This window comes from Ailuropoda melanoleuca, chromosome 9 (assembly GCF_002007445.2).
Source record: "Ailuropoda melanoleuca isolate Jingjing chromosome 9, ASM200744v2, whole genome shotgun sequence".
Classification (NCBI taxonomy): Eukaryota; Metazoa; Chordata; class Mammalia; order Carnivora; family Ursidae; genus Ailuropoda; species Ailuropoda melanoleuca.
Window position 1 is genome coordinate 27,112,306 of NC_048226.1, and position 27,053 is coordinate 27,139,358.

Sequence of the window (27,053 nt, forward strand, 5' to 3'; positions counted from 1 at the left end):
ATATATAACTATATATATTATATATATATATATATACATATATATTTGTAATTGGATGTAAAGTGGCCAATCCAGTGGCTCAGCCCTTAGAAGCGAGGCAGTCTGAATGCCTGCCCTGAAGTGCGTATGGGCCCCATGATCCCGGTCACTGCAAAACATGACCCTGCTCGAGCCAGGCTCCCAGGACCCTGAAGACAAGAGACTGCTTCAAGAAGAAACAGCAAAAGATCTCCCCAAATATGTCTAGAGACAAAACCAATTAACACTGAAATGCCTTTTTCAATACATTTGGTAAGCTAATACTTTCAGAGCAGAGCAAAGATATATGAAGACACAACACACACTTGAAGCAGTATATGGTAAGGAAACATGTCCTGTCAGGTAGCAAGAGTTCAGTTAGAGCTATAATGAATAAGAATGTGTTGTTATGCCATGGACAGACGTATGACCAATGGGTCATGGCAGAAAGCCTGGACACTGACCAGTGCATGACGGAAAGCTGGCAGGTGACAGGGTGACGCTACAGATGATCATGGAAAGGAGGGGTCCTTCAGCCACTGGAGGAGGGACAGACAACTGATTAACGCCATAGGAAAAAAAAGAAACTTCATCCACTCCTACATCACACACACAAAATAATTCCAGGAGGACTATGAACTTAAATGTAGAAAGCAAAACTTAAAACCTTCAGATGAAAATATAAAAGAATATCTTTATGACGCCTAGGCAGGAAGGAACTTCTTTAAAAAGATAAAAAAGTGCTAACTATACCAAAAAAGAGACTACACTCAAGAGTATCAGTTTATAAAAAAATCACCATTATCAGACTGAAAAGACAAACCACAAACGGAGAAGTATTTGCTATGTGTGTAACACACAAAGGATATACAAAGAGCTTCTATAAACAAGCTGTAGAAGAAAAAATGAAATTAAAAAAATAAAAAGCTGTAGAAGAATGGGCAAAAGACACAATGGTGGATTTACAGAAGAGGAAGAGCAAGCAACAAATGAAGATGCCCACCTCCTTAGTCAGAGAAAACCAGAAGGCCACAAGAGATTCCGTTACAGTCACTAGGTTTTCCAAGTCAGAATGGTTAGTTGTCATGAGGGGACTGAGGGAAGGCTAAATGACACCACAAGCAGGCAATCAGTGGACAGAACAGGTGCCCCTGGTGCAACTTCTCAGTAGCGGTAAGCTTCCAGCATTTGCTTTATTGTGCTGTCTACTACAGTACTCATGTATGCAGTAGGACATATGTAGCTTTTTAAACATAATTAACATTCTACAAAACTTAAAAATCAGTTCTTCAGTCACACTGACCTACAATTCAAGTGCTCAACAGCCTCAGGAACGAACTGTCCATCATTCAAACAGCTCTCCTGGGCAGCAGTGCTTACCTTACATATATGTCACATATGGTTTGTTTAGATGGAGCAAATACGACATAATAAAACATTCCACAGTGCTCACACAGTAAAACATTCTTAAATGATGAATTACACTGTATTCTTGTTTTTCAGTTACGGGAAACAAATTCAAATTAAAGTCTAAATAGTCACACAAAAAAAGAATGGTGCTTTACCCCCCACTAACCTTAATAAAACCAGGCCTCTAAAAAATGCCTTTTTCTTTTCTTTTTAAGATTTTATTTATTTATTTGACAGAGAGAGAGACAGCCAGCGAGAGAGGGAACACAAGCAGGGGGAGTGGGAGAGGAAGCAGCAGGCTTCCAGCAGAGCAGGGAGCCCGATGCGAGGCTCGATCCCAGGCCCTGGGATCACGCCCTGAACCGAAGGCAGCCACTTAACACTATGGAGCCACCGAGGAGCCCCATGAAAAATGCCTTCTTCTGTCAGCGTGGGGAATGACTCTGCGTGGCCTGAGGCTGGACTGGGCTGAGCACTCACCAGGCTTTGCTCAATGAGCAGGCAGAAGAGGACAGCATTGCCTACTTCCCGCAGGTTCTGGAAGCACACGGTCTTCAGCTCCGCGTACTCGACAATGTCCTTCAGCTGGTGGTGGAAGAACTCTAGGATGCCTGTGGCAGCAGAGAGTGAGTAGGAGGACCGGGGAGGCTGGAGGCACAGCCTGGGTGCTGGGAGCACTTGTGCTGGCCATGAACCATCCTCTGACACCGCCACTGTGCCTGCTATGGAGATGGCCACAGGGCCCCCAAACCCAACATCTTTCTTGTTTGTCCACCATCTGGGCCTTGGCCCTCGGCTCCACAGCCTCTTTCTCCATCAACCCTGTATCTTCTGAAGAGGCACCCCATTACAAGAATAAAGGAGAAAGACCTTATCGTCATCTCCAGCAGAAACAGAAAAGGTTTGGATAAAATTCAGTATCCCTTCACGGGCATAGAAGGAAACATACTTAATCTGATAAAGGACATCTATAAAAAAGCCTGCAGCTAATGTCATACTCAGTGGTAAAACCTGCATACTTTCTCCCTGAGCTCCAGAGCAAGACAACACATTTTCATCACTGTCCTAGAGATCCTGCACATTGTAATAGGGCACAGAAAGACCAGGCATAAAAACTGGAAAGAAAGTTAATATTCCCTAATTTGGTCTATACATTAAATGCTGACCCAGGCAAAAATCCACAAACTGACTCCAGAATTTATGGGGTCATGCAGAAGACCTAAAATACCCAAAACAACTCTAAGAAGAAAAAAGTTAGAGCCTTAACAGGTTTCAAACTCCTCAGCCCAACATGTCAGTTCTTAACTGCCATTTTGCAAGGACCCCCAGGGCAGTCGGACCTGGCAGGTGAGTTCTGTGCCCCTCCCTGGTTGGTGATCTTCAAGGTCCCAGTGCTGTACAGGAGTCAAGGCCTCACAGGGTTCAGAGCCTCATCACCCCTCGGTGACTAACGGGTGCTGCCTCCCCCATACTAGCTTCCTCACTCAAATGTGGTGATTCCAACATACCTTCCCACACACCTGCTCCCAGCTGGAAGGCTGGTGTGTTTGTTCCACTGGAAACAATCAGACTTTGATGAGATTCCCTGCCTCCTCCCGCCTGGGGAAAGCAGATCCTATCCTTATCAGTAAATTCTGACTTGATTTCCTACACTGCGATGTGCACACTTGTGCTGTCCCCCGGGAGGTGCGCACTCACCAGGAGAGCCGTACTCGTGCCGGGGCAGGCGACAGATCTTGGGCATCACCTCCATCAGCGTCTTCACGTACTGCAGGATCGTGCCTTGCAGCTGCAGGAGAGACAGGTTGCATCAGCACGGGCCGCCACTGTCCCAGAGGTTGTGAGTGGTGCATGGGGCTTCTAAAAAGGAGTCTGTTAGTAAAACACATGGCAATGAGCAGGACTGAAAATCACTTCGGCTGGGAAAGGAAAACCTATCCGTAGAATGAAAACAACCCCTGCCAGGGTAACTTAACAAGACTAACTAAATGCATGTTCTATGACACAATTCCCCTTTCAGGAGGCAAACGGTCTGAAGTGTGACAGTGGGAGGGCGAGGAGCTCGGGCTGCATCCACCTTTAGTGAGCACAGTGGCTCTGGGGAAGAACATCGTCATGGGGTGGTTTCGGTATTCCTCTGATGGATGTGGTGGACTGGGACTCTGTCACCTCATGTGCCTAACACCTCCCAAGTTATGTGTTTTGGGACAGAGCCTCTAGCTGAGGGTCTTAGCAGAGACTGAGTGGGTCATGTAGTCATGGCCATGTCAAAAGACCCAACTTTTATATATTCTAATTGATTTTTGATCCAAAAAGGTTGTACATTTTGTCAACTGCTTAGAATTCTGTCATCTTTTGCTTTGCATCGTTAATAATCATATCATCTCCTTGAGGGATTGCCACTTTAACTATGTGGCCATAAATTCAGCTTTAAGGATGGAAAAGACCTGAAAAATCTTACAGAAATGGGCTCAATCACAGAAAGACCATTAAAATAGGGGCGCCTGGGTGGCTCAGTCCATTAAGCGTCTGCCTTTGGCTCAGGTCATGATCTCAGGGTCCTGCCACTGAGTCACCTCCTTGCTCAGCAGGGAGTCTGCTTCTCCCTTTGCCTCTGTCTCTCCCCCTGCTCATGGTTTCTTCCTCAAATAAATAATCTTTTTTTAAATGACTAAAATAATGGAAAAAGATTAAAGATTAAGATTTTATAAAGTTCTTTCTCAGTTAACAGAAATAACACATAGAAAACTAAATCTATGATAGCCTACGAACATCATTTTCTCAGTCTTTCTCTTTCCAAACAGACTTAATGAAAGACTTCTGAAGATAACTTCTGACCTCAATCTGAAGTTAAACAGATGAGGGTCTGAATCCTTTATTCACAGTTTAACCCCTGGCACCCAGGAAAGTGGCACACACCATCAGCCTTGTAAGGCGGTGGGGAAGATTACTTCTGCATATAAAGGCCACATTTTCTTATACGGAAATCTGTATTTTGGCACTTAACTTTTTCTGTGAATTAGTTAAAATAACATGGACCTGGCTTTTCCAACCCAGTGAGTTCAAGGCTGTGTGCGTTACTGTGATTTATAGTAAAAAATATGTATTTGGTCTTGTACCTGTTCCTGGCACAGAGCTCCTAAAACCCTTCAAATTATCCTGAGAGAGCCTTAAAGGTGTCTCTTGTTATGTTAATGAAGTGACTTCTGGAAAGCTCCCACCAGTGGGGGCTGGTTGCCAGGAAAACCAACCCCATGGTAAGATTTGGGACTTTTAGTCCGACCCCCAGACCTCTGGGGAGGGGGAAGGGGCTAGAGGTTCATTCAGTCACCAAAGGCCAATGATTTAATCAGTCCTGCCTATGTAGTGAAACCCCCAGAAAAACCTAATAGGGTGGGGTTTGGGGAACCACAACAGTTCCACAGGTCACCGTGAGGGGCCCCAAACTGCACAAGGACAGAAGCTCTTTTCTTCAGGACCTCTACCTATGTATCTCTTCATCCGGCTATTGACTTGCATCCTTTGTAATAGACTGGTAATCTAGTGAGTAAACTGGATTCCTGAGTTTTGTGAGCTGCCCTAGCAGATAACTGAACCCAAGGAGGCAGCTGGAGAAACCTCTGATTTATAGCCAGTGGGTCAAAGGCACAGGTGACAAATTACATTTGAGATTGAGTGGGGGTGGGCGTGGGACAGTCTTGAGGGTCAAAGCCCTTAAACTGTGGGATCTGATGCTACCTCCAGCTAGACAGTGCTAGAATTGAGTTGAACTGTGGGACACCCAGTTGGTATCCAAGAACTGCTCAGTGGAGTTTGAATCCTTTATTCCCCTTCCCACATTACAACTGGGTGCAGAACCCTTTGCCATGGAAAGGAAGTCCATGGAGGGAAACGTACCAGGCTCTTCACGACCTTCAGCAGCTCCTCCATGACCACTGCAATGCCCTGGTAGCCAAGCAGCCGGCAGATGACCTGGAAGTGAGGAGGCCCCACGAAGTTCCGGTAGCTGCCATAAATGCTAGAGTATGCCAAGTTCAGAGCCTAGGGGATAAAGAATTAAGTGCTTAATGAAATCTCCGGAGTTTTCAACATGCTTACTGTGCACACAAGATGAAGAACTGCTGCACCAATGATGCCTTCGATACCCAGCGCCCCTATGGTGGAGGAGAGCACAGGATGTCAGACTTGCCCTTACTGGCATTTACGTCTGCAACGTAAAACGTGACAAGCAAGCTGGTTAAAACAGAAAAAAGAAAACAAATTTCAAAGATTTATCTAACTGCCAATTCTACAGAAGCCATTTTGAGGTCCTGGAATGAGAAACAAGTACATGGCCACTGCTGCCTCTCGGAGCTGCTCCCAGTCTCCAGGGTAAGGCATCTGAGGGTGGAGAATGACGGAGTAGTGGAAACTGTCTTCTCAGGGACACCCAGGGAGCTGGAGACAGCAACCCCCACAGGGTGAGTAGGTGACAAAGGAAACCAGGGTGGTTTCCTGGAGCAGGGGACCTCCAAGCTTGTCTAAGGACACAGTGCACACTCAGCAGGGAGACCCCAATAAGCATTCAGTGCTGTGTGTTTCCCTGTCAGCATTTCTTCAGCTGCATCCCGCAAATTCTGATATATTTGCACTTCATTTAGTTGGGTGTCTTTTTAAAAAATTTCCCTTCAGACTTCCTCTTGACCCATGGATCATACAGAAATGTATTCATTTCCAAGTCTTTGGAGATTTTCTTGTCACCTTTTTATTACTGATTTCTAGTTTGAGTCCACTCTGGTCAGAGAACACACTCTGTATGATTTCAACCCTTTTAATTTTCTTGAGGTTTGTTTTATGGCCCAGAATGCGGTCTATGTGGGGGGATGCTCTGTGGGCACTTGAAAACAATGTATGTTCTGCTGTTGTTGGGTGGAGTGTTCTATACATGTCAATAATACCCTTTTGGTTGATGCTGTTTAGTTCTTTATTGTTGCTGATTTTCTGTCTACTGACTTTATTGATGACTAAGAAGAATGAATTCCCCAGCCATAATTGTGGACTTGTTCACTTTTCCTTTCACTTACACCAGTATTTGCTTCAAGTATTTTGAAGTTCTGTTGTTTGATACACAAACATTTAGGATTGCCACATTTTCTTGGTGGCTTGACCCTATTATATACTATTTGCTTCAAAATCTACTTTATCTTATATTAATATAGTCATTCCTTTCTTCTGATTATCTTTATCCAACCTTTTACTTTCAACCTACCAATATCATTAATTTGAAGTGCATTTCTTGTTCAATCATGTTTTTAAAATCCATTCTGCCAAACCTCAGTATTTTAACGGTTTTAGAACTCTTTTTAGACCACTTACATTTAGTACATTTATACATAATGTAATTATTGATATCTAAGTAGGGTCTGTTTCATTCTTCCTGACTTCTGGGTTACTTAAACATTTTCAAGAATTCCACTGTGATTGACCTATAGTAGTTTCAAGAGTATCTCTTCACACAGACCTGTTAGTGGTTGTTCTAGGTCTTACATTATACATTATATGAGTTATCACAATCCACTGTTATCAACATTTTACCACTATGATTGAAGTGTATCAACCTCACCTCCATTTAGGTTCCCTGGATCCTTCCCCAGCCCCTTTTATCACTGTCTTAAATATTTCCTCTACATACACCGAAAACCAATCAGAAAAGTGATTCTGAAGAATCAGCACAGCAGGCCGGTATGCTCAGCTCCCAAGTGTCTTCAGGAGGCCTGCTTGCATTCCTGGGAATTCAGCCCTTGGAATGTTACCAACTGATAAGGTTGTTTTCTACTACTGGGAAATTTAACCATGCTATACAACCTGTCTAGGTTGGATGTACAAATAGTGATTTATGGGGGCTCCTTTCCTTCTGGGGGTTCTGGAGTTTCAGTAACTGAATAGTCAAGACAGGAGGTATGTGCCTATGTACCCAGCCGTAGTGAAACCCGTGGACCTGAGTGACTGAGTGGGCTTCTATTCCCTGGGCAGAAAAACTGGACATCCCATGCAATCCCCATGAGGGACAACTTCGGTAGCCTGTGCCTGGTTCAGTCACTGCCTGATGTGTCTTTTCCCCGTACTGGTCCTGCTTTGCATCCTTTTGCAATAAGGAACTATAACTGTGAGCATAAATGACTGAGTTTGTGGTCCTTCTCGACAATCAAAATGTTCTCAACAATCAAAACGTGTGGGAGGTCTGAGAACCCAAAAACAGAAAAAAAAAAAAAGATTACCAAACACGACACTACCCAGCTTGGAAGCCATGCCCATCCCGTGCCCAAGCCTACAACCCCTGCCTACAACCACAATCCTACTCGACAGGGGCATCTTTTTTTTTTTTTTAAGATTTTTATTTATCTATCTGACAGAGAGAGAGACAGCTAGCGAGAGAGGGAACACAAGCAGGGGGAGTGGGAGAGGAAGAAGCAGGCTCCCAGTAGAGCAGGGAGCCCCATGCGGGGCTTGATCCCAGGACCCTGGGATCATGCCTGAGCCGAAGGCAGACACTCAACAACTGAGCCACCCAGGCGCCCCATCGCAAGGGGCATATTTTGATCATCAGCTTAGGTACACCCTCCTCTTCCCAATTCCTCCTTAAAGCACCAAAATGTGCATTTAAATGCTAGGATTTGGTGTGAGGTTTTTGCTTGATAATAAATTCTAATGTTTCAAAAGAAAACCATGAAAAACATTAGTGATATCTAATGGCCTCAGGAGCTTGGGAAGATGCCAGAGGAGGAGGACCCTGAGCTCATCCCCATCCCACCTCCAAGGTATCATCCACATCCAAGTCAGTAAGATGAAGAGTGATCTGAAGACTGGAAGAACAAACTCCACAAAGAAATAGAGAGAAGAAATATTAGGAAAGTCAGAAAGGCAGAAGGAGGCTGCCCGCAAGAGGAGGGAGCTCCGTGTCCAAAGAGGGCAGAGAAACAAGCCCTCTTGCACCAGGGAGCTCACATGGGGAGGACTAATCCCCTTAACTTTTGGCTTTAAAAACCAGAGGAGCTGCATCAAAACGAATAAAAGCAGGCCAACACCAAATTTAAGTTAAACTTGCAAAATACATCAATAAAGAAAAAATCCTAAAAGCAGCAAAACAAAGGAAGTCCCTAACTTACAAAGAAGACTAAGGTTAGCAGCAGATCTCTTTGTAGAAACGTGGCAAGCCAGAAGGGACTGCATGATAAATGCAATGTGCAGAGTGGAAAAAATCTGCAGCCAAGAATACTCTATCCAGGAAGGCTAGCATTCAGAATAGAAGAAGAGAAGAGCATCCCAGAAAACAAAAACTGAAGGAGTTCGTGACCACTAATCCAGCCTTGCAAGAAATATTAAGAGAGACTCTTTGAGTGGGAAGGAAAGACAAAAAGCAACAAAGATGAGAAAGAAACAGAAAAACCTCTAAAAACAATGACAAAACAAGTAAAAACAAGGTGCTAAATGCACATCTATCAATAATTACTCTGAATATAATTGGACTAAATGTCCCAAATGAAAGACATATGCTATTACAATGGATAAAAAAGCAAGACCCATCTATATGCTGCCAACAAAAGACTCATTTTATTTATTTAAAAATTTTTTCTTATTATTTATTTATTTTTAACAAGAGACTCATTTTAGACCTAAAGACAACTGTAGCCTGAAATGAAGGGATAGAGAAATATTTATCATGCAAACGGACATATGGAACCACAAAAGACCCCAAATAGCCAAAGCAATCTTGAAAAAGAAAAGCAAAGCTGGAGGCATCACAATTCCGGACTTCAAGTTACATTACAAAGCTTTGTAATCCAGACATTATGGAACTGGCACAAAATAGACACAAAAACAGAATAGAAAACCCAGAAATTGATCCACGACTACATGGTTGGTTAATCGTTGACAAAGCAGGAAAGAATATTCAGGGGAAAAAAAGTCTCTTCAACAAATGGTGTTGGGAAAACTGGACAGCCACATGCAGAAGAATGAAACTGGACCACCGTCTTATACCATACACAAAAATAAACTCAAAGTGGATGAAAGACCTAACTTTGAGACAGGAAATCATTAAAATCCTAGAGAACACAGGCAGAAACCTCTTTGACCTCAGCCGTAGCAACTTCTTCCTAGACATGTCCCCTGACGCAAGGGAAACAAATGCAAAAATAAACTACTGGGACTTCATCAAGACAAAAAGCTTCTGCACAGTGAAGGAAACAATCAACAAAACTAAAAGGCACCTTTGGAATTGGAGAAGATATTTGCAAAAAACATATCTGATAATGGGTTAATATCCAAAATATATAAAGAACTTATAAAACTCAACACACCAAAAAAACAAATAATCCAGTTAAAAAATGGGAAGAAGACATGAACAGTTTTCCAAAGAAGACATACAGATGGCCAACAGGCACATGAAAAGATGCTCAACATCACTCAGCATCAGGGAAATACAAATCAAAACTTCAATGAGATACCACCTCACACCAGTCAGAATGGCTAAAATTAACAACACAGGAAACAACAGATGTTGGTGAAGATGTGGAGAAAGGGGAACCCTCTTACACGGTTGGTGGGGATGCAAACTGGTGCAGCAACTCTGGAAAACAGTGTGGAGGTTGCTCAAAAAGTTAAAAATAGAACAACCCTAGGATCCAGCAATTGCATTACTAAGTATTTACCCAAAGGATAAAAAAATTCTGTGTCGAAGGGATACATGCACCCTGATGTTTATAGCAGTATTATCAGCAATAGCCAAACTAGGGAAAGGACCCAAATGTCCATCGACTGATCAATGGGTAAAGAAGATATATATAAACATACGCACACACACACACACAGAGGACTATTATTCAGCCATAAAAAAGAATGAAATCTTGCCATTTGCAAGCTAGAGAGTATTATGCTAAGCAAAAATACCAGTCAGAGAAAAACAAATATCATTTGGTTTCACTCATATGTGGAATTTAAGAAATAAAACAGATGTACACAGGGGGGAAAAAAAGAGAGAGGCATACCAGGAAAACAGACTCTTAACTATAGAGAACACACTAAGGGGTTACTGGAGGGGAGGTGGTTGGGGGGGACGGGTTAAATAGGTGATGGGGATTAAGCAGGGCCCTTGTTGTGGTGAGCACACAGTGATGTATGGAAATGTTGAATCCCTACATTGTACACCTGAAACTAATATTTCACTGTATGTTAACTAACTAGAATTTAAATAAAAAGAGAAAGAATGAAATCTTGCCATTTGCAACAGTGTGGCTAGATCCCAGGACCCTGAGATCATGACCTGAACCTGAGTCAGACGCTTTACTGACTGAGCCACCCAGATGCTCTAGTGTATTCTAATTATTTTAAAAATTATCCACCTTGGGGTGCCTGGGTGGCTCAGTCAGTTAAGTGTCCGACTCTTGACTTTGGATCAGGTCATGACCTCAGGGTCTTGAGACTGAGTCCCACACTGGGCTTTGCGCTCAATAAAGAGTCTGCTTGAGATTCTCTCTCTCCCTCTGCCCCTCTTCTACCCCCTCAAAAAGAAACTGTCCACCTCATGCCTTTTTTGGAGGGGTGGAGGAGGTGGGCAGCCTGCATCCATACACCAGCCAGAGTCACAGTGTGTGCCCATTTTCCAAGGGCATGGTCCTAACATGGTCAAGGTCAAGTTGCCATCTGTAGTGAGAGGAACAAAGGCAAGCAAGAAGACAGAAATGAAAGGTTCACACTCTAAAGAAGAGAGGATTAGAAAAGAATGGGTTAGAAGCATTAAAAGGTGTCCTGGTGTAGGCCATGTGGCAGGGGGGGCAGCCCCCAGGCTCCTGATCTGTGTCCTGGCCTCGATTGCCCTGAGACTAAAAAGCAAGCTGGTATACCTGAGGCCAGCTTCACTCAGCCAGCAGCTCACAGAGCATGAGAACAGGGTTCTCTCGAGGTCCACAGACTGTGGGTGTCAGCTGGATGTGGGGATGAGGCAGAGTCCGTTAACTGCCTGGGCCTCATGTCCCACCACAAGCATCACCTGTCTGAGCTGAGGGGCTTCCCAATGGCAGCACTGAGCCAGGTGCTTTCATCTCCCACCTCCCTTCTCTGAAGCAAGTGACACTGGGGACTTTTCTGCAGGTGAAAAATCTTTGGCCAAGTGGGAGGGGCCTGAGGCTCCCTGCCTGTGTCTCAACAGCTTCAGCCTCCTTTCTACCCTCTGTGCCTCACTGGTCATGCTCCCAAACCTGCTGGGGTGCCCTTCCCTTGTCCAGACCAGGCAATTCTGGCTCTTGGTGCCTGTCTGCACTCCAAGGCCCAGCCAACACCTTCGGGCCTCTCTGGAGTAAGGCCTACACTCACATCCTGCTGCACCAAGAACCTTGCTCTCCGACTGAGGCCAGGCACAGCCCAGGTCATAGCACGTGCATAGGAAACACTTGCTGAGTGACCCCTGAGATTATGACTGCAACTCATTATCTGTAGAAAAAAATACATTACTCAATATATTTTAAAATGACACTCAGTCCCAGAACACAGCAGAAAGAACAATAACGCCTGGTCTTCTTCACTCCTGGTCATGATCATGAGGCTTAAAATACAACAGCGAAAATCCTGACCCTAACCAATGGGGGCGCATGACCCTCCAACCTACCCCCCACGCCCTCTCAATGCCCAAAACCCCTGCCTCAGCTGAGTGCAGTGTGGAGCCAGCCTGGCTGTGGCCAGAACATTCAGCAGGGCAGCGTCCTGCCCCACTCACAGCAAGGTCTGTGACATGTGGCACAGACAGACTGGGAAGAGGAGTGGACACAGGCCCTAGAGATAAAGGCCTCTTCCCTTTCACCTCCCTAAATCGAGCCCTCCCTGACTTCAAAAACTGACACCTCCACTCACCAACTGCCAGAAACCTAGGAAACATCTTCAGGTCTTCCTCTTCTCTCACCCTCCTTCTTTGGGTCATCAGCAAGTCCAGTCAAGTCCACTTCCAAAATATCCCCTGAACCCATCTACTTCTCTTCATCTTACCACCTCCTGCTTGGACTAGGGTAGCATCTCTCCACCGGCCATCATTCTCTGTCTGCTTCCAGACCCCCCACCCAACACCTTGGCCCTAAGCTGCCAGCCACACACCCCCACCCACCCCCACCTCACGACAGAGCCTCAGCTCTCAGGGCCCTCTGCAGAGTTGGTTCCTTCTCAGCATTCAGATCTTGTTAGAGCAAGGCCTCTCCAAAACCCAGCCAAAGCTCTATGACAACATCCTAGGAGCACACCTTCTCACAGGGACATGCCCCCCCCTTCCCACAGACACGCAGAGCACATGGTGCCACCCAAATGCAGAAAACAGAGACAGCACCAATCTCAGCTTGAAATTCCAAATATCCTTGCAAAACACAGGGAGCTTCTATTTCTGCCAATAGTGGTTTCCCCTTCCTCCCAAATGTATGCTCTACTTAACCCTCTGACTTGCCCCACTAAGACATCTATCATTTTCTTCTTGGCTGACAGGTTGAAAACTTTAAATGGACACATTAGTTTGTAGTGCTGTGATGCTGTGATTAAGAAGAAGTGGGCGGTTGAAGGGGGATGACATCGTGGGCCTGGAGAAGTTGGAGGAGAGAAGGAGGGTGAAGGAGGATGTCTCTTCAAAGACTAGTCATAAGGAAGACTGACATGCTGACATCCTCCAGAGAGCCATCACTAGGGACCTAAAGGTGGTCCTTTATGTCATTATGTTAATAGGCTCATTTCTGGACCTGTGAGAAGAACGTGCAGAAAATACAGAGAAGACACTGCCCAAACCTCAGCCCCTCAGAGCTTCAGAGCAGAAAATAGCAGCAACTACTCAGTGCTGAAGGCTCTGAGGCCACAGGAGCCAGTGTCTGTCCCTGGAGCAGGGGGCCACGCCCCACTTCCCTACACAGCCCACAGGCTGTGCTATGTAAGACCAAGACTGACACCAACATCGGAGGGAGCAGCTTAAAGCCCTAGTGAGACAGTGCAAACACATCATCTATAGAGTTCAGAAAAGGAAAATGTTTCTCAGACTCAGCCCTCCCCAAGACGGCCACTATTTAGTATCCTCATAATCTTTTCTCTGGATCTATCTTTCTGTAATTAGGGTCATTCTGTTTGGAGTTTGATTTTTTTTAACTTAATAAAATACAGGTCCCACAAGCTGTCACAAGATCTATGTAATTATTTGTAACGACTGTACTGCATTCCACTGAAATCTATAAGATATTGTAATATTCTTGATGGTCAGTTAGGCTGCTTCCATATTTTTTATGACAATATTGTACAACCACCCCCATAACAGACCCCACTTTATACTTGTTTGATTTATTCCTTAGCTGTCCAGCTTCCTACAAGTGAGAATATTTAAATACTGATAAACATATCAGATGGTCCCATGTGCCTTCATTTATTTTTCTTCAATTACTGGTGAGGCTAGATATCTATTTCTATTTTTAACTATATTTTTGGGAAATACCTGCTTATTATATCTGCCTCCTTTCTACTATAGAGGGTTTATCTCTTTCTTACAAAACCGTAAGAGTGCTTTAAATATCAACAATACTAACCTTTAATAATACTCTTAACTCGTTGCAAATCCAGCCATCCTCAGCCTGGACACTTGTCTTACCTTATTAGACAGACAGCAGGTGTTCTGTGGCTTTTGCCTGCTTGCCTGTGGTTTCTGGATGTCCACTCTCTTCTGCACATCCCTTCCCACCTCACCCCTCCTTTTGCGGCATCACACCTGGACAAGATATCCTGGCCCCTCTGTCATAGATGAGCCTCTCAGCCTATTCCACACACTTTCCTTGTTTGATATTTTTAAACCTTTAACTCTGCTGACAATCTCAATTATTTCAGGGCCAGGAGTGAGGCCAGGCCTACCCTGACACCCAACACATGGCCAGAGGGCTGTCCCAACACTACATTCCTTTTTAGGAAGGTGCTAATGGAAGAAAACACTAACATTTCACACATGGCATGATACATTTAAATCACTGCAACTCACCTGATTTAAACTAAACTCAAAGATATGCTTCATTGTGAACTTAAAAAATCGCAACACAAACACAAAAGAACCGACCTTTGATCCATGCAAATACTGGGGTTGGGCATTAGGCTGTTTATCTCTTTGAAATTCTTGAGAAAATGGTAATACTGTCCGAACAAATCTAAACAAAAAGGATAAAAAAAAAAAGAAAACAAATTTAACAGTAGTTCTTTAGAATGCAGAACTTTTCCATTACCCATCAGTTAAACATCTTCCTCCCAATTAAATGATCAAATCATCACATAGGAAAATCTAAGAAATCAAATACCTGAGCAATAAATACTCCCAAGTATAATACATGTATCCAGAGTTCATCAACATAGTAAGAAGACCTGGGTCCTTCTACCATGTAAGCAGTCTCCAAACTCCAGGAGACAGTCTGGTTTACTGGCACCAGGACCATGTCATGCCTAATTCAGTCCTTTGACAAGTGGTAATGACCAAGCACTCAGACATTGGTGGGCCTCTGGCCATGGCAGTGACCTCAGCCACAGGAGTGGGAAGACAGACACAGGCAGTCATGACCAGTTACTCAAATCACTAGTTACAAACTAATGGGAAGAATGAGCAACCTAAGTGCTTATAACCACACTCACAGAGCCACGAGACTGTGGCTTGATACTGGATTAGGAGACACTGAAAATCAAATGCTTGGATTTTAAAGCAAACATGTCAAACGCGGCTAATACTCTCAAATTAGAAGAGTTCATTTAAACATATGAAACTTTTTTTAAAAGAAAATTTATTCATTTGACAGAGACACAGAGAACACAAGCAGGGAGGAGGGGCAGAAGGAGAAGTACAAACATGCTCCCTGCTGAGCAGGAAGCCCAATGTGGGGCTTAATCCCAGAACCCCAGGATCATGACCTGAGCGGAAGGCAGACGCTTCACCGACTGAGCCACCCAGGCACCCCTAAAATATAAAACTTTTAAAAAGAAGCATCATTAAGAAAAATATATGGATTTGCTAATTATTAAATTCAAAGAATTTGATTGACACATATTACACTTTAATAAAAAAAAAGGGATGCAATTGGCAAAATACCACCAGTGCTTGAAATGCACATGCACATCCGAGGGGAGGCCCGTGGCCTGCAGCATCAAGGGTCTGGTTTTGTTGTTATCTTTTAAAGTGCTGAGTTATTTTGGGCAGGCTGTTAAACTGCTCTGAAGTCAGCTGGAACCATTCATAATTAGGGTGGCACAGTAGTCAGCACCCCTACGCAGGCCCTCTAGCAATTCTATCAAATGTGTGGGTATTCAGTGAGGTTTCCTCATTCTTGCTGGCAGGGCCTCAAAGGGCTCCTAGCTCTGTGTCAGCTCTGGGAATTATTTGGCTTACAGCTTCCAAAACGCTGTTCTTTGACTATCCTTGTGGAGTTCCACCCAATGCACACACAGGTTAATAATCTAAAGGACCCCTAAGTTGGTGTCAGGAGCTATTTCACTGTGTAGCTCTCTTCTCTCCCATACTGCAAATCTGCCCTGCAAATTCAAGCTGTCTCAGCTTCCTCGGTTTCAAATCTGTCTCCTCCACCAAACAAGACTCCCAAGCTGTACTTGGCATACCCCTCTCCGCACGTGGCCTCTGTACTGAGCCCCAGAAAGTGCTTCCAGGCAGAAAGCAGGGAAGTCAAAGGGCTCACCTCCTTTGTTTCCTTTCACTCAGGGAAACGCAACATCTGAAAACAATGGTTTCATAAATTTTGTCTAATTTTTCACTTGTTTAAGGCAAAAGAGTAAATCCAAACCCTGTTACTCCACTATCCCAAACAACTTTTAAACACCACACACACACACACACACACACACACACACACACTCTCTCTCTCTCTCTCTCTCTCTCTCTCTCTCTCTCAAGGTAAAGACAAAAACATTGGAAACAAATATTGAATTCCAGCTAGTAGGCCTGTGTTTCATGGTAGGAAGAATTAGTAATTTTGAAACTATTTTCTGCATTTTCTAGAACTGAGCAAGTGAGTAAATATGCCAAGAATAATGACACAGGATTCCCAGTGTAGAAGGGAGTTACAAAAATGGAAAGGGAGGGAGAAAACAAGAATGAGACCCCCAGTGCTGAACTGGGAGTGAAGATACCAGTGTGAACTCATGGATATAATATGTAGACAGCTACAGAGAAGCCATGCATACACATGCTTTATGGGTCTGTATCCCCAGAATGATGATTTGAAGTCTTAATTACCAGGACCTCAGGGTGTGATCTTATTCAGAAACAGGGCCACTGCCGATGGAATTAGTTAAGATGAGGTCATACTGAAATAGAGCAGGCTTTTAATGAGTCAATACGACTCATGTCCTTCTAAGGGGAGAGACATACTCAGGGAAAACACCACATGTCTAAAGAGGCAGAGACTGGAACAATCCAGCTGCACACTAAGAAGGCCAAGAATTGCTGGCCACCACCTGAAGCTGGGAAGAGGCAAGAGAAAATTCTACCCAGAGTCTCAGAAGAAGCAGCACAGTCCTGCTGACGCCCTGATTTTGCATATCTAGCCCCCAGAACTGTGAGAAAAATTTTTGTTGTTTGAAGCCCCACGGTTTGTGATAATTTGTTAGAAGAACCTAATACCATACACAGGTACTTCCTAGCCTTCCTAACTCTGAACATCAAAAGACTCTAGAAACAATGACATCCCAGTAACGATGAGCATACCTAACACCCAGACTTCTTTTTCAAATATTAAGCCTAGTTCTAAAATACTCTCCATTAAAAGGAATCCTGTGGAAATGACATGTTGCAAGGATAGAGCCCGAGGAGCACAAGATGAATCTGGAACTCGCGAGGTGCAGGAAGTGCTTCAAAATGATGGGGACAGCCAATAGGACACAGAAATCAGGTAGATGGGGCTCCCACTGGCCAATACAGGGCCAACTTGAGCCATAAAACCCAAATTATGATAGTAACAGATTTTAATGCTGAGTTAGAATCCCCAGTCCTTACTTATAATAAACAAATAAATAAATAAATAATTGTTAAATGTTAACACATATGGCAGAAGGCCAACTAATGCATGTACATGGAATGATGAAGTTTGAGAATCATCATTGTTCAATCACCATACTGGTAACTGATGATAACATGCCAGTAGAGAAACCTGGTAACAAAGGGGCAGAAGTTAACATCACCAGGAATGGGACAAAGTAGTGCCCTTTGCTTCACGGTACATTACACTGAGGACACACTGCTTCCTCCGTGGCCTTCCTCCCTCTTAGGCTTAACTCTGATCCCAACTGTTGGCCTATTTCCAGAGCTATAGCTTTTTCATATAATTATTAGCTTTAATAGGTTAAATTTAAGTCACAGGTCACCCTAAACTACTTTCCAGAGCCACCAGGCAAATTCCCTAATCAAAAATAAGCAGCAAAGTCAGTAGTATGTAAAGCAACAAATGAAGTTCTGGTTTCCCTCAAGCAGCTCTTAGAAAACCCTCAAGAACGCAGTTAAAATTCTGAGTGGCACAGTTCTGACTGTCTTCTCAGGGTCCAGTTCAGTTCTCCAGGAGCCCTGGTGGTCAGGGCAGCCTCCTGCAATACTCATGGGGCCCACTCACAGCCTCCGTGGGCTTTGTGCTCACTCTGAAAACAGGGATGTTCGCAGCACCTCATGGGCCAATGGGAGAAGTATGCCACAACAGACAAAGGCACCAGTGCTGTCCCTTCTGCCTGCCGTCATTTGCATTCGACACTGTTGTGTGTTCTCAGGAAATGGGGGCTAAGGTACCACTTGGCAGCTCTGCTCAGTTATATACTGGATGCGTCAATGTTCCTCATATAGACAGGTCCAGCATGGTCCTCTAACGGACACATGCCTTTGGTAGGTCACTGGGTTTCACGGCACCAACCTCCTGACCTGAGCCCTGCCAACTTTGTCTCTGACAATGAGACTACTGCTGCCGGCAGGCCAGGCAGCCTCAGACGTTCTCTCTCATCACCCCCAAACAGGGCACCCACATGGGCCCACCTTGGCCAGCATGGACTCAGAATCTGATCCATTGCCCTAACTCCACACTCCTCGCCCACCGTTTGTTCAGATGTCTGAACTCTTTCAGAAAACACAGCAATTCAACACAAGAGTTTTTGGCAAATGCTGTCATTTTATCATCACGTAACGCTGACCCTCCTCTACTCACGTCACTTCTGAGGGGTTGGCCCACTGAACCATCACCAAGGAGACCAGGGCAGGTGGGTATGTCTGGACTCCACAGTTCCTCTACACACAAGTGCAGCAAGCATAAAGGAGGCTCAGCGGACACCTTTAACTATTCCTTTAGCAAGATCTCTGGGAAATCCCTTAAAGGGTGACAAAATGCTAGATAAATTTAAAAATTACAATCTAAAATAGTACAAAAAAAAAAAACAAAAACCCACAACCCCCTGTGTTGCCCAATTCCAACCTCACTGTAACACCTTTTTTCAGCCCTCTGATAGTGGGGTTCTGTTGTATGTCACCTTCGGAGACACCAGACAAGGCCAACCAAACGGACCAACCAAAACTACTCTTTGGTCCCACAAGCATCAGCCATGACTTAAACAGATTTTCAGAGGCAGAAAAGCATATTTATACCCTAACACAGAATGACCCTTCTTGTCATATATCACACGGAATAAGAATATGTATATAATAATACTACTAATAACACCCATTTCGGTAAAATAAAAAAAATATGTATGTACATCTGACTGTATGGCAAAAACTGTAGAAGACGCACATTTTTTTAATGAGGGAAATCTCTAGGGACTTAATTATTTCCCCCTCATATTTGTATATATGATTTCTAGTTTTTCTATAATTATGATGCACTATTTATGTAAAAAAATATTTTTTTCATTTAATTCAGACTCTCTAACAACTTGAAAGATACCTATTTCAGGAAACTGGGCATCTTAAAAGAAGTTAAACAGGGATGAGTACTCTGTAAAGTCTGGTTCTGGTGGACTGTGCCCAGCCAGGCCCAGAAGCCCCTTCACCGGAGGAGGTTGGCTCTGGAAGCCATGGCCACGTCTCCACCATTGCTGGGGACGGGCATCAGCCACCTGGGGCCAGTATGATGGCAAAGCCCCATGCATCTGGGAATAGGCCTGCCTCCCCACAGAAATCTAACCTTGGGGTCCTGGACAGATAATGGCAATAGCAGGCCTGATGAGACTACAGGAGTGCCTCCCTCTGTCCTCAGTTCAGAGCTCAGCAACCCCGTGAAACACAAAACTCTGGGCCTGAAAGTCAGTAACAATTCAGCCAATACATGATGGGATGCTCAGATCCAGCAGCAAAGCCAAAGACAATGATTTTTAAAAAGTGGTCATAACACACACAAGCACACACACACATTCACACACATGTCCCTGGCACGTGCTCACAGGGAGCAGGAGCTTAGCTAAGGGCACATAGAACAAACCTAAGACAGGCGGCTGCCCAGCACACAGAGTCCAAGGCAGGGCTGTCCCAGGATTTGGGCCCTATCATGAGGCTGAAGCACATGAAACTGCTGCTGTCAACCATGCCACTCACCTAACTGGCCACTCTGTGCTGTTCAACATAGTAGCAAAGCGTAGGTGGGTGAGAGGGTGGCTAACTGATGGACATTTACACACCCCAACATCCCAGGATAGATGAAAAGTAGAGTCACTGACTACATCCCAACATCAGGCAGACTTACAGCTGTGTGGGTGGTACAGACCCCGTAGTTGCTGTCCACATGCACCATGAAATCAAGCCCTGAGCTACAAGCCAAGTGCCCCAGACAGGGACCCCAGCCTGCTGTGCAGTCTCCACATGCAAAGCTATAAGACATGCCCAGGGGCTGGTGTGGGGACATGCCAGAGGAGACTGGGAGGGCCTGAATACGAGAAATGACAGGGAACAGGGGAGGGGACAGCAACCTACTGGACAATGTGGAGGCCCTGAGATCATCCCGTTTAGGAACCCTTTGGTAAGGGCCAGAACTATCTATGAGGTGGCATGCTCACCGGTTGGTGGAGCCATTGTAGCAGTAGTTGGGCAGGAAGTCATAGTTGAGTTCCCAGAAGACGTGGAGGGTGATTCTCCCGTAGGGCGCTGACACATTGTGGTTGGCCTCCCGGAACATGGCATCAAAGCTGTCCAGTGTCAGGTACCTGCTTAGCAGCTTGTGGGTCATGCGGTTGATTTCCAAAAGACCATCCAACTCCTAGAGGATCACAAAGACAGGGGTGTGAGGACAGCAATGGGCCCAGCACAGTGGCCTTGATTCCCTACATGGGCACTGCCACAGTTGGGAGCAGGGCAGAATGGGCAGAAGAGAGCAGGACACACAGAGGTGAGGCTGGTGAGCTAGGCCAAGAATATGCAGTGGGGGTCTAGTAGGCCACAGGTGCTTGCTTCTTACACCTAAATTCACTATGCCCTCTCCACTGCCTTTGAAACACCCCTCCTTACTGTGGTCATTCCCACAAGGTCATCATTCTTTCTCCACTGAGGTCACCTCCACATTGCTCTCCCCACTGGCCCTCCAACCATTCACAGGGCACGTACGACTAGGATGTGTCCACCCCCGCCCTTGCTGGAGCACTGTGTTCTCAGGCATCAGCTTGAGTCAGCCTAATGTGCCTGGAATTATTCAAAAGCACAGCTATGTAGCAGAGTCAGCAAGCACATTCACAGATGGCCTTCCAAGGTTTCAGAGTTTGCTCATAAACATGCCTAGGTCCATGCTATCCACTGCAGCAGCCACTGGCCACATACAGCAATGAGAATGTGGCTGGTCCAAACTGAGGTGCACTGTGCATGTGAGTTACACACCAGATTCAAAAAATCAAGTATGAAGACAAAGAATGCAAGCTATCCATGTCAATAATATTTAATTCTGTGGAAGACTATGAGGAACACTGCTCATCCTACGTGGAGATGCTCCGACCTGAGTGTTCATGCCCACCACTCACAAGGCCTCTCTTGTTGTACCCAGAGCTGCATCTCTAGGAATGGACGATCTTCCTTGAGTTCCTACATCTTCACTACCATTTGTCTGCAGACTTTCTTCTTGGAAGATATCTTTGGCTTGGCACAAAATCCTTAATTTGTACTTCCTTTCCTTGGCTTCTGGCATGAATTGCTATGGGCAAAGCTCTGAGGACAAATTTTCTTTCTCTGATCACTCTGCTCAGATATCCAGAGGATTTTTTCTTTTCCTTCAAAGTCTTTTACTGCAATATTCCTTGGTGTTGGCCACTTTGGGCCAGTCTTCCCAGGCACATACCACAAGCTTTTAATATATATTGTATAGCATGTCTTAATATTTAAATATATAAATTTTTCTCAATTAAATTTTAGGTGGTTAACATACAGTGCAATATTGGCTTCTGGAGTAGAATTCAGTGATTCATCACCTACATACATCACCCAGTGCTCTTCCTAACAAGTGCCCTCTTTAATACCCAGCACCTATCTAGCCCATCCCCCACCCACCTCCATTCACCCTCAGTTTGTTCTCTACCATTGAGTCTCTTATGGTTTGTTTCCCTCTCTCCTTTTTTTTCTTTTCCCCCTTCCCATATGTTCTTCTGTTTTCTGCCTTAAATTCCACATATGAGTGAGATCATATGGCATTTGTCTTTGACTGACTTATTTCACGTAGCATAATATACTCTAGCTCCATCCACATCACTGCAAATGACAAGATTTCAGATTTTTTTATAGCTCCGTAATATTCTATTGGGTATACAGACACATCTTCTTTATCCATTTGGCAGTCAGTGGACATTTGGGCTCTCTCTCCATAGTTTGGCTATTGCTGATAATAGCATGTCTTAAATTTTATCAATGTTTTCTTGAAATACAACTTTTAATATTTGTTCCATCCTTTTGCTTTGGTTTTTCTCTATGATATGTATATTACCTATATGTATGTTTGATCTTCACTGTCTATCTTCTGTATCATTTTCTTTCAAATACTTTTTCCGTGTTCATTTCTTTTTGATTTTTAAAATTTACCTTCTTTTATTCTCTTGCCATAGTTAAGTGTAACTTATTCAAGGTTAAGATTACTTGTTCTTTGAAGTCAATTTAGAATTGTGACTACTATAAGAGCAGACACTAAAAAAACGACAGGATATGCCATGCTTATCAGTGCGTACCTTTTGATTCCTATGCAAAAACTGAACCTACTATTGGTTCAATTTACCAGTAAGGACAAAAAATTAGCTTTAATCCTTGTAACCAGATTTCCACAAATCTCCTGAACCTGACAAAAGGGACAGCACTTACAACTATTGATGTCAGGTCTTCACTTTCAAATCGTCCAATAGCCAGTTCCAGAGACTTATACATGGCTGCTGAGACACGCTGAGTAATCAGGCGATTAAGGTCTATGGATCTGCCTAGGAGCTGGAAGATGGAGAAAGGAAAAAAGAATGAACAATAAAAAACAAACAAGGGCACGTGGGTGGCTCAGTTGGTTAAGTGTCTGCCTTTGGCTCAGGTCATGATCCCAGGGTCCTGGGATCAAGCCCCATGTTGGGCTCCCTGCTCAGCGGGTAGTCTACTTCTCTGTACCTTCCCTGGCTCGTGCTCCCTTTCTCTCTCTCTCAAATAAATTAATAAAATCTTTAAAAATGAATATATATATATATATATATATGTATATTCTCCCAGAATCCAATTCCAAAAGATAAGGCAAACAAATAATAGACAAAATGTAAACATTTTATTTATTTTTTAAAGATTTTTTTAAATTTATTTGAGAGAGGGAAAGAGTGACAGCATGAGTGGGGAGGAGTGGGAGAAGCAGAACTATTCGTAAAAAAACAAAAAATAGCACTGTATTTTTTACTCTTTGTGCTAGCCAAGAAAAAGCTCCTAACACTCAGCTGACAAGCGTTTCTCATTTTCATTCTTTTAAAAAGTTGTAACTTTTGGGCTCTTGGAGAAGAGCCAGGCCCCCTGAGGCCATGCCTTCCCCTGGGAGCCAGAGCAGGGCAGGTGCAGAGAGCTGCAAGTCTTCCCTTGGGTTTCAGGGTAACCAAAAGAAACTGTCTTTAAAATCTTAACACTTCATAAGGATGTGGCCACAGTCACAGAACATACTGACATCTAAACCCAGTGAGCTCTAAGCAAACGTCACCATTCCAATGCCAGTTCCCTGCCTCACCATGCCCCAGAGAGGTCTGACTCACCTGCACGTGCCTCTGTTTAAGCAGTGTCTCATAGCGGTTAGACGGCGGGAGATGGATCGTTGCCCCCTGATTCTTGCATTCTGATCGTAAACGTTTATCAAGAAGCAAACTAAGATGGAAGAAGAGAACACATTTCTCATATTCTGTGAATTTTAAAGGAAACGTCAGATCATATTACCCAAGATTTCATGTCCAAATCATAAACCACGTACTCACCTTCCTGCCATAACTTTATAATATGCAAATATCTGGTCTGCCAGCTTATAAACAAATTGGTCAAAGCACAAATTCACCTGAAGAAAAAGAAAGCATGTATTAGATTTTTATTTCCTAAAGATCAAATAAGACAATTAAAAAAAAATTTTAATCCAGCATATTCCATTTCTAGGTATTTAACCAAAAAAGTTGAAAATACTAACTTGAAAAGATATATGCACCCCCTTGTTCACTGCAGCATTATTTACAATAGCCAAGACATGGAAGCAACCTAAGTGTCCACTGACGGATAAACATATACAGAATTGTGATACACACACACACACACACACACACAGTGGAATATTATTCAGTCACAAAAAAGGAAATCCTACCATTTGCAACTACATGGATGGACCCTGAAGGCATTATGCTCACTGAAGTAAGTCAGACAAAGACAAAGACTGTACAATCACACTTATATGTGGAATCTTAAAACAACAACAAAAATGAATGCATAGAGAACAGACTGGTGGTTCCAGAGGCAGGGGTAGGGATGGGGAAAGTGGTCAAAAGGTACAAACTTCCAGTTATAAAATGAGTAAGTTCTGGGAATATAAAGTTAAAAGAAAATATTTTGTTAAGGCAACTAACAAAGGCTCTCTTATTAGAAAAGAGAAATAACCTCATTGTCCAAAAACAACGGATTAAATATATCATGGTGTGGCCAGGAGTGACCACCACACAGCCACTGAAAATTGTATCAGAACCTCTCTTACTGATGGAGAAAAATGTTCCCTGTCTCTTAAAGGCAAAGGAATATGAAAAAGTCTCTCTTCATCATGTGTTCCCAGTAGTTAATGTGCACTGCATTTGGGTTCTGCTCCTGCCACCGGGCTGTGTATCCCAGGAGCTGCACGTAGCCTCCCCTGGAACCTGGCCGGCTGCTCTAGGCACTGAGGTCGGGGAGGAGACACAGGATGGCTACAGCCTTGTGACACCACCCCCAAAACTGTATCTTACCTTGCAAATGGGGTTAGCCTCCCCCCCCCGAAGTGTGATAAGGACACCGTGTGCTCAAAGGCTAGCCACCCCCAGGACCTGAAGGTCTCTGCCGTATGCCTACCCTACACAGCCCTGGAGTCTATGACATCTGCCTGAAGAAGCACTTTCTAGTGTCTTTGTGAGGAGGCAAAGAAAGACATCTAGATGCAGAATGCAATTTGTTGAGGTTAAGTGATCTTAAATATTAAGCTACAAAGTAAGATTTATCTCCTTAGCTGCATGTACACAGATTTAATTAATTCTACTTGTAGGAATCTGTCCTCAAAAATAATTGAACGCAGCAAGGAAGTTCATCAAAGCATTACTTACAATATGCAAAAATAAAAAGCTAAAATGAAATAAAATAGAGGTTGGTTTAAACTGTGTTCGTAACAGAAGACAGGTGAGGATACAGAGGTGCTTACAACATGCAGTCAAGTCTTATGTTGCAAGACCCCAATCATCACATGTGTAGATGCAAAAAGAAAAGTAGAGATAGAAGGGTTCACTCCAAAATGTTTATTTCTAAAGTTCGTTCTATTGTTTAAGTCTCCACATATTATAGGGGCGCCTGGGTGGCACAGCAGTTAAGCGTCTGCCTTCGGCTCAGGGCATGATCCTGGCATTATGAGATCGAGCCCCACATCAGGCTCCTCCGCTAGGAGCCTGCTTCTTCCTCTCCCACTCCCCCTGCTTGTGTTCCCTCTCTCACTGGCTGTCTCTCTCTGTCAAATAAATAAATAAAATCTTAAAAAAAAAAAAAAAGGTCTCCACATATTATAAAGAAAATTTGCTTCCTCTGATACTCAAAGAAAAAGGAAATTAAAGTTTGTTAAAGGTGCCTGGGCCCTCACCTCTGCCTCAATTTCGTCGTAGAGAAACTGCTTGTTGAACCTGGTGAGGGCATAGTGTGCGCTGTCATTGTACAGGTCCAGGGAGTAGAGAACATACCTGCAGAAGGGTCGAATGGTCAGCGCAGCCTTCCATACAGGGCTTCTCCGCGCTCACATCCCACACTCCAGGTAAAATTTAACATTACTGACCTCTCACATGAGGAAAAACAATCTCTTACTTCAGACACCAAATGGGGTTCCTGCTGAGGGAACCTAATGGACCAAGCCAGACGATCCCACAGATGGGACACACTTACTTAGGCCATGCCCAGGGCCCCTGGTGGGTCCACAAGGACCTCCTATAATGGCATCTTCTCACTTATTTATGTTTCAAAGTTTTTCACCACAGAATATAGTATTTCTTATAACCACATAACAAGTTATTTTCTTTTCTCTAAGAATGAACTGTCGGACTTAATAAGAATACATATGAAGATCCTGGGTCCCACAGCTGACCATGACCATGTCCAGCATGGCCAAAAGCCCCTCTCCCCTTGTCCCCTATCTGGACAAAAGGCAGCAGCCAGCAGTAAGGTCCCTCTGATGGGGCAAGGCCGCTTCCACCTCACGGCAGGAAGGCTGTGTGAGCAGTGGGGCCAAGCTCAACTCCAAAGACACAAAACAGAGGCATGCCAAGGCCTCTGCATGAGATCTCCATGCCCCTCAGCCCCTCTCTGCTGCTGCAGAACAGATGACACGGCCACTCCAGGGAAAATTGAAGGCCATCCTGCCGACCACCACATAAGAACTGACGTACAAGGACAAGGTGCTGTACATCTGCTCTGTGTGCCGAAGAACCTGCTGGGTCAGCTCCCAGTCTGTTCCCAGACATCTCCCTTTCCTATTACTTTACCTTCATGGACCTCCTATTGTGAAAGTCTCTGACCCCCTGCCCTGGCCTTGAGCCCTGACCTCAAAACAAAGCTATTCAATTAACACTTCCTCTCCCAAATTCATCTGGCTCAGGGGCTGTGCCACATGAGAGGCCAGGTGACCTCTGCTCTTGCTGACCCTAGCTGAGCCCCCAGGGCCTCACTAGCACCTGACAGGGTGGGACTCACTGACTTCTGCTGCCTGAGTTCCTGATTTTAGTCTAAAGCCAAGAAACCCGTTACTTGTTTTAATCTCTGAAATCTTACCCCGAGTATGACAACTTCAAAGGAAGTACTGAAAACAGCCCAGCCCCCTCCTCCATCTCCCAGCTCCCAAATGCCACCAAGGACCCTGGTCATCACAAAGAGCTAAGACAGGTCCACAGGGCAC

At 44.3% G+C, this 27,053-nt stretch overlaps 1 protein-coding gene across 2 annotated transcripts in view; it reads right to left on the reverse strand.

Annotated features, from left to right (window-relative positions):
- CYFIP1 (cytoplasmic FMR1 interacting protein 1) overlaps positions 1–27,053 on the reverse strand; it is a 125,851-nt gene that overhangs the window by 29,708 nt on the left and 69,090 nt on the right. For both annotated transcript variants that reach the window (XM_034667994.1, XM_034667993.1), the window contains exons 18-26: positions 25,752–25,848; positions 23,875–23,951; positions 23,659–23,767; positions 22,751–22,870; positions 20,479–20,678; positions 14,522–14,609; positions 5,326–5,469; positions 3,127–3,217; positions 1,909–2,039 (exon numbers count right to left, since the gene is read on the reverse strand). In XM_034667994.1, coding sequence (XP_034523885.1) covers positions 1,909–2,039; positions 3,127–3,217; positions 5,326–5,469; positions 14,522–14,609; positions 20,479–20,678; positions 22,751–22,870; positions 23,659–23,767; positions 23,875–23,951; positions 25,752–25,848 — 1,057 coding nt within the window. The remainder of the gene's footprint in view (positions 1–1,908; positions 2,040–3,126; positions 3,218–5,325; positions 5,470–14,521; positions 14,610–20,478; positions 20,679–22,750; positions 22,871–23,658; positions 23,768–23,874; positions 23,952–25,751; positions 25,849–27,053) is intronic.